An 8308-nucleotide genomic window follows, 5' to 3' on the forward strand; every position below is an offset into this window, starting at 1 on the left:
CCCACCTCCCTCCATCAACCCTCAGTTCTCTGTTGTTAAGAGTCTCTTGTGATTTGCTTTCCTCTCTGCTCTCTCCCACCGTCCTATATGTTCATCTGTTTTGTGTCTTAAATTTCACATATGAACATCCTCATTTTTTTTTTTAATATATGAAATTTATTGTCAAACTGGTTTCCATACAACACCCAGTGCTCATCCCAAAAGGTGCCCTCCTCAATACCCATCACCCACCCTCCCCTCCCTCCCACCCCCCATCAACCCTCAGTTTGTTCTCAGTTTTTAACAGTCTCTTATGCTTTGGCTCTCTCCCACTCTAACCTCTTTTTTTTTTTTTTTTTTTTTTTCCTTCCCCTCCCCCATGGGTTTCTGTTACGTTTCTCAGGATCCACATAAGAGTGAAACCATATGGTATCTGTCTTTCTCTGTATGGCTTATTTCACTTAGCATCACACTCTCCAGTTCCATCCACGTTGCTACAAAAGGCCATATTTCATTCTTTCTCATTGCCACGTAGTATTCCATTGTGTATATAAACCACAATTTCTTTATCCATTCATCAGTTGATGGACATTTAGGCTCTTTCCATAATTTGGCTATTGTTGAGAGTGCTGCTATAAACATTGGGGTACAAGTGCCCCTATGCATCAGTACTCCTGTATCCCTTGGATAAATTCCTAGCAGTGCTGTTGCTGGGTCATAGGGTAGGTCTATTTTTAATTTTCTGAGGAACCTCCACACTGCTTTCCAGAGTGGCTGCACCAATTTGCATTCCCACCAACAGTGCAAGAGGGTTCCCGTTTCTCCACATCCTCTCCAGCATCTATAGTCTCCCGATTTGTTCATTTTGGCCACTCTGACTGGCGTGAGGTGATATCTGAGTGTGGTTTTGATTTGTATTTCCCTGATAAGGAGCGACGTTGAACATCTTTTCATGTGCCTGTTGCCCATCCAGATGTCTTCTTTAGAGAAGTGTCTATTCATGTTTTCTGCCCATTTCTTCACTGGGTTATTTGTTTTTCGAGTGTGGAGTTTGGTGAGCTCTTTTTATAGATTTTGGATACTAGCCCTTTGTCCGATATGTCATTTGCAAATATCTTTTCCCATTCCGCTGGTTGCCTTTTAGTTTTGTTGGTTGTTTCCTTTGCTGTGCAGAAGCTTTTTATCTTCATAAGGTCCCAGTAATTCACTTTTGCTTTTAATTCCCTTGCCTTTGGGGATGTGTCGAGTAAGAAATTGCTACGGCTGAGGTCGGAGAGGTCTTTTCCTGCTTTCTCCTCTAGGGTTTTGATGGTTTCCTGGCTCACATTCAGGTCCTTTATCCATTTTGAGTTTATTTTTGTGAATGGTGTGAGAAAGTGGTCTAGTTTCAACCTTCTGCATGTTGCTGTCCAGTTCTCCCAGCACCATTTGTTAAAGAGACTGTCTTTTTTCCATTGGAAGAACATCCTCATTTTTAAAATAAGGATGATATGGGAATGCAAGCTTGTACAGCCACTCTGGAAAACAGTATGGAGGTTCCTCAAAAGACTAAAAATAGAACTACCCTACGACCCAGCAATTGCACTACTAGGCATTTATCCACGGGATACAGGTGTGCTGTTTCGAAGGGACACATACACCCCCATGTTTATAGCAGCACTATCAGCAATAGCCAAAGTATGGAAAGAGCCCAAATGTCCATCGATGGATGAATGGATAAAGAAGATGTGATATATATATATACAATAGAGTATTACTCAGCAATCAAAAAGAATGAAATCTTGCCATTTGCAACTACGTGGATGGAACTGGAGGGTATTATGCTACGTGAAATTAGAGAAAGACAAATATCATATGACTTCACTCATATGAGGACTTGAAGAGACAAAACAGATGAACATAAGGGAAGGGAAACAAAAATAATATAAAAACAGGGAGGGGGACAAAACAGAAGAGACTCATAAATATGGAGAACAAACTGAGGGTTACAGGAGGGGTTGTAGGAGGGGGGTGGGCTAAATGGCCAAGGGGCATTAAGGAATCTACTCCTGAAATCATTGTTGCACTATATGCTAAGTAATTTGGATGTAAATTTAAAAAATAATAATAAAATAAGGATGATAACTTTACACTGGCAGTTAACATAAACTTTTTCTGTCACAAGTATACAATAATGAGTAGATTAAAAATTATAAAGAGGTGAGGAAATTGACTTTGTGACTAGAATGATTGATATCAACCAATAATGTGAAAGTATGATTCCAGCTACCTGATAATCAGAGACTATACTGTTTATTCATTCTCCTAGCCCAAGGAAATCAGGGTCTTTGCTAAAACCTGGAGCCGAGACATCCTAAAAACAATAGCGTTTAAAATTGAGATCAGTGTCTTATTTATTACAGTCTAAACTCCATAACTAAATTCCAGACAATTCTTAAGAGGTGTCTGCCACAAAATAGCTTGTTTACCATGAAAGCAAAAGCCTTTCCTCTTCTCAGAGACACCTTGATGAACCCTCAGGCCAAGTTGGATGCCAGCATTTTCCTAGGTTATTGGCTACTTCCATATTTGCTTCAGTCAGAAGGATAGGGCTGGCAGGTTTTAGGAAAAATCAAACCCACAAAATTATGCAAGCTGTCAGAGTCTAAGTATACAGGGCTACTAACTCTGTTATGAAAATTATGTGAGTATGCAAGCACATTGGTTTTTTAACAGTGTCAGCAATGTGTGGTATGAATGTGATTTCTTCCAGGATTCCTTGGAAGAGCTGAAGCTGGTGGTGAGGGGCTCACTGTTCCAGGTGGCCAGCCTGCAAGACTGCTTCCTACAGCAGAGTGAGCCACTGGCCACCACAAGCACAGGTATGGGCTCTTGGGCAATTTGCACACCTTCATCAGTACAGATAAACCCTGAGCCCCCAAGTGGGCTGGCTCCCATCACTGAAAGGTGAATTTCAGTAGAGCACAGGTACAGGATGTGTCTACAGAAATCAGGCTCTTGTGCCAAAGAGCGGGACAAGAAATATTTCCATTGTGCTTTTATTTTTATAACTCATGAATTTGGGCTAACAGCCAATGGCATCATTATCATTTTTTTTTAGGTGAATTAGATGAATTACCCCAAGTTAAATTCCTCTCCTCGGGTTTTTGTCATGATGATTCTCTGGGAAACCATTTGCTTTTGAGCCATGGTAGAAATGTCTGTTAGTGGCTGAATGCTCCTTGCCTTTTGTTATTGCTACAGGAGACTTTAATCGGCAGTTCTTGGGGCAAATGACCCAACTCAACCAGCTCCTGGGAGAGGTGAAGGATCTTCTGAGACAGCAGGTAACAAGGCCACAGCATGGAAAATCCCTAGTCCTGTCAAAGAAGCTCATCATACGAGCTAGTGGAGCTGCTGAGGCAGCAGGGGCAGGGAGATGGACCTGGAGGCAGACCTCAGGTGGCCCCATGTGGCCCACTACCCCAGAGGTCTGTTCGAAGGGCTCTGGAAGTGGGGGACAGGTATGTGATGGCTCTCCTTGGAGCCATCAAAGGCTACATTAGCACTACCTTAAGAAGTGTTTACTAGATTGCTACACATGGATTCTTTCATTCCTGGATTCTATATCAGATACTCCTTTTCCATCCTGTTTTTCCCTTCCCATTTCTAAAGGTCAAGGAAACATCATTTTTGCGAAATACCATAGCTGAGTGCCAGGCTTGCGGTAAGTGCTGTTCTAGTAACTGCTTCATCCTGAGTTGGACGAGCAGGTGAGGATTGATGAAGGGCCATGGAGTGAGGCTACACCGACTATGGTTTCTGGAGGTTTGGCACAGAGTTGGAGGGAAGGGAAGTTCATTGGAAAATCAAATAGCATTTTGAATCAGCTACGTTTTTCTGGTGGTCAAAAAGTCTGCGGATTATTGGTTTTCCTCTAGGTCCACTGAGCTTTCAGTCTCCAACCCCAAACACGCTGGTGCCCCCTGCATCCCCAGCGCCCATGACATCCTCGACACCCCCAGTGCGCCGCTGTGATTCTAACTCCTGTTTCCGCGGTGTCCGATGTACTGACACCAGAGATGGCTTTCAGTGTGGGCCCTGCCCCGAGGGCTACACAGGAAATGGGATCACCTGTTCTGATATTGATGAGGTAAAAGTTCAGCTTCCCCGGGACAGGGGCTCCCTAAGTATCTTGTACACCCTACAGCTTATGGAAAAGGAAGCCAGGTTGATGATGCTGGGATGACATGGGCTGTTCTCAGGTGACATAAATACTCTCCCTCGTGAATCCTTAGCGAGCACAAGACCATGAGCAGCAGGATGAAGGAGGCATGACACCTGATTGTGGCTCTGTTTGTAATATCTCCTCTCTGTGTTCCCGGCTGTTCTGCTGGGCCATGTCACTATAATGCTGAGATTTGTACCCCAGCATCGATTATTTCTCTCATGTAGTCATTGTTACAGTTTGGATTTTTCTACACTTCTGCAAACACGGGAGGGGGAATATCTGTGTGAGGGTATATTTCAGGGGTTGCAACTAATTTCTTCAGGTTAGATGTGCAGAGGGGAATCTCAGACCAGCAAAGCCTGTTGAGGAGATCCTATAACCTGTGAGTAACCAAAAGTGCTGAGGGATGGAGCCAGAAGGACATACAGCAAACACAGGCTGTTTGGCCGGCTTGCAAAAGCCTCTAAAGGAGATTGTTTCAAGACTGTGGTTAGCCAGTCTTTAGTCCAGTCCCAAAGCAGTGTTCACAGTAGGTAGCAAGGCCGCCACCAGAATATGCCTTTCCCCTCCCACCAAGCCAGAGGAGGACTAGAAGGAGAAAGAACGGTGCCTGCAAAGAGGTTAGGTGTGTGTGTGCGCGCACACACACACACACACACACACACAGCTCCTTCAGGCTCATGGTAGCACTCAGCTGATTACTTTCCCAGGTAGTAAGCAATTAAGATGGTCTGTAGTAATCCCTCACTTGGAGAGACGTCTGTACATGTTTCACAGAACTGCATCTGGTTTTTATCTGTGAGCTGGAATTTTCCTCCTTTTGAAAGGGCAGGAAGTGGTCATGTTTTTTACATTAGTTGAAGCGGTTAAAAAAAAAATCAGAACCAATCTCCTAGACTACCAAGAGCCTTGGAACATCCGTGGACTCTATAGGGCATGAAGGCAGGCACAGACCCTAATAGATCACATCTTGTTGAAAAAAGCAACAGCTACCCTGGCCTTGTCTTCTTGAGATTTTTTCATTTGAGAATTTGGTTTAGTAATGCATTTGGATTCACCTAACAGCCACCTGACAGGCAGTCCAGGAACACTGTCCTTCCATGGTGATTTTAAATTACAAGGTAGAATATCAGAGAATTTACACTGGGAGGTAGACTGATTATCGTTAAGGACCTTTTCCACTTGGCCATGCCATTATTTGTAATACAGCAAAGCCCACTAGAAGTCAGCCTTATACTGTGTGTGTCTGAGATTCCGTCTATAACTATGAAATTCGAAGCCTTTATATCCTTTTACCATCTTGGTCACCAAGAAATGGACAGTTAAGTAGATAAGCATGTACAAATAGATGAATGAGAGTGTGTGTTTTCTCCATGTGGCTAAAGACTTTGGGTTTTTTTGTTTGCAGTGCAAATACCATCCCTGCTACCCAGGTGTGCGCTGTGTGAACTTGGCTCCCGGCTTCAGATGTGATGCGTGCCCCATGGGCTTCACAGGGCCCATGGTGCAGGGTGTTGGGATCAGTTTTGCCAAGTCAAACAAGCAGGTGGGCTGAAGTTACGGTCTTTCTACTCATTTTTTATCTTAATTACCAACAGAAAACCTTGGGTTTGTTCTCACCTCTTTCATTATAACCCTTTACCTCCTTGAACAGCCAATGCCATGTGGAATGTCATGGTGCACAAAGGACAAATAGGGAAGTTTTCCAACTCATTTCTGAGTATAGATGTTCATAATATCTAGTAGGGAGGAAACTATCAAATCAGGATAATAGAGTATAACTAGGAAAACAATGAGTGGGGTAATACTAAATATGTGGTATGATGTCAGACTTCTTCTGTTAGCCATTGAACGTTTTGTCCTGCAGAATAACTTGAGAATCAAGGAAGCAAATAAAAGCTTTGAAAAATTAGGTCACTTTTATAGAGTCATTGTTGCTGATAAGAAGCTGTTTTAGAGATGAGAGGATTTCAAGAGTAGAAATAATCCCCTGAGGAAACCCCCCTTCTTCTTATATAAGCTATAAACTGCCATAAAGCACTTGAGCACTTTGTGACAGTCTCCATTTATTTCCAAATGTTCTACTATATCCTGGCCATTATTTAACTGACTGACTGTGAAATTCTTTTTGATGTCTTCAGCCCTTAAAAGTGGTTGGTCTATAAATATATTTTACTACCTTAGGGAAATTATTAGGTTTGAAGAAGGGCAAGGGTTCATTATTTCCTAGCTGCCTATCAAAGGATTCTAGAGGGCATCATTTTTTAAGACTAGAAAAAGGAGGCAAGCTGGACATATACGAGTGACAAGAAACCATTAGAGTAATGACCCAAAGTTTTTCATCCTCTCCTCTAAAGACAAAAATCTCCAAGACTAAACCAAGGAAAATAGACGAAATGAAATAGACAGTGCTTTGTGTAAGAGAGCAAGAAGCAGTGCCCAGTGGATTTCCAGTAATATGGTAGACTCAACTGAAGTAGAAGGAGCCACCTTGCTAAAACTTAACAAATTAATGCTTATGGGAGGTAGGAGCTGGGTATCAGTCCTAGGAGTGGGAATCAGGGGTTTTAGCACCTGTGTAGGTATAGCAGATGTAGTCCTGGACCTTTAGAAAGACCTACCATGCCTTCATAAAGCCATGAACCCTACCCATGCATTACGAGGAGATGAGAAAACTACTAGCCCCCAAAATCAACAAGGAAACTTCATGTCATCTTTGGGACATGGTTGACAAAAAGGAATATTTCCCACAACAAGTCAGAGCTCCAGGTTTGTGCCATATACCGTTATGAGCTTCAAATCTATGTTACTAATACCACATGGAAATACAAGCCAGAAAATTAACATAAAAATTAGCCCTGGTGCAGTAAAATCCCTAGGGCCCTGGCTAATGTCAAAGTCATAACAGAGACTCTGAAACCCAGTGCCAGTAGAACATGCAAAAACAGGGCGCTAAAGGTATGTTGTTCATAAACATTTTGTTCATAAACAAAAATGGTGATTTATGTGAATGGTGATTTAAGCTACCCTGAGGATACATGATGAATATAAAACAGTTCAAAAGGATAAAGAGGCCAAGGAAGGAATAGATATCATAATTTAAAAATAGGGCAGTGTTGGGGCGCCTGGGTGGCTCAGTCGGTTAAGCGTCCGACTTCGGCTCAGGTCATGATCTCACGGTCCGTGGGTTCGAGCCCCGCGTCGGGCTCTATGCTGACAGCTCAGAACCTGGAGCCCATTTCAGATTCTGTGTCTCCCTCTCACTCTGCCCCTCCCCTGTTCATGCTCTGTCTCTTTCTGTCTCAAAAATAAATAAATGTTAAAAAAAAATTAAAAAAAAAAAATAGGGCAGTGTGAAAAATAAAAGGCAACCTTGAAAAACAGGTTAAACTTACTCAGTGAAAAATGTAATCATTGACATTAAAAACTCAATAGGTGGGCAAGACAGCTAGCAGAGAATATATAGAATGGAAGGTGCATCTAAGGAAATCATCCAGGATGCAGCACAGAAAAATAAAGATATGTGAAAATATGAACAAGAGGTTAAGAGTCAAAAGGAGAAATTAATGAGAAAGTCCAATATTGGCTTATATTGGTAGTTCCAAAGAAAGAATTGAAAGAGTAGGAGCAGAGGGAAGCTGAGAATTTTCCAGAATTGAAGAAAGCTAGGAATCCTCATACAGAAGTACATCTAGTACCAAACAGGATATAGAAGTCCTTTCCTGAGTAAAAAGGTTGCAGGAACAGATGAATCATACCAGTTGTGTTTTCTGAACAACCTTAAATCCCAAGGCGGCAACTATCACTTGAAATTAGGTCAAGTTCAGATTGGTACAAACACAGGGAGGTGGCTAAAGCGACGCTCCTATTACCATTTTACCTGAAATCCCATGTCTTCACCCAAAGATATCAAAGCAAAATTTATTTGCACTTCTGCTTAAATGGAGTATGTCTTTAAACTTTCCTGTACTAGGTCTGCACTGACATTGATGAGTGTCAAAACGGAGCATGTGTTCTCAACTCTATCTGTATTAACACTCTGGTAAGTATTTTTCATGGATGATGTTATCAAAGCAGACCAGTTATTGATACAATCATATGTTTATAAATCATAACCCC

General features: G+C 42.2%; 1 protein-coding gene across 1 annotated transcript in view; it reads left to right on the plus strand.

The window, feature by feature from the left end:
- Nucleotides 1-8308, plus strand: part of THBS4 (thrombospondin 4) — a 45197-nt gene that overhangs the window by 19682 nt on the left and 17207 nt on the right. The window contains exons 4-9 of the mRNA XM_042942122.1: nt 2732-2840; nt 3223-3305; nt 3634-3685; nt 3900-4111; nt 5598-5735; nt 8163-8231. Of these exons, the coding sequence (XP_042798056.1) occupies nt 2732-2840; nt 3223-3305; nt 3634-3685; nt 3900-4111; nt 5598-5735; nt 8163-8231 (663 nt within the window). The remainder of the gene's footprint in view (nt 1-2731; nt 2841-3222; nt 3306-3633; nt 3686-3899; nt 4112-5597; nt 5736-8162; nt 8232-8308) is intronic.

This window comes from Panthera leo, chromosome A1 (assembly GCF_018350215.1).
Source record: "Panthera leo isolate Ple1 chromosome A1, P.leo_Ple1_pat1.1, whole genome shotgun sequence".
In the NCBI taxonomy this organism is placed as follows: domain Eukaryota; kingdom Metazoa; phylum Chordata; class Mammalia; order Carnivora; family Felidae; genus Panthera; species Panthera leo.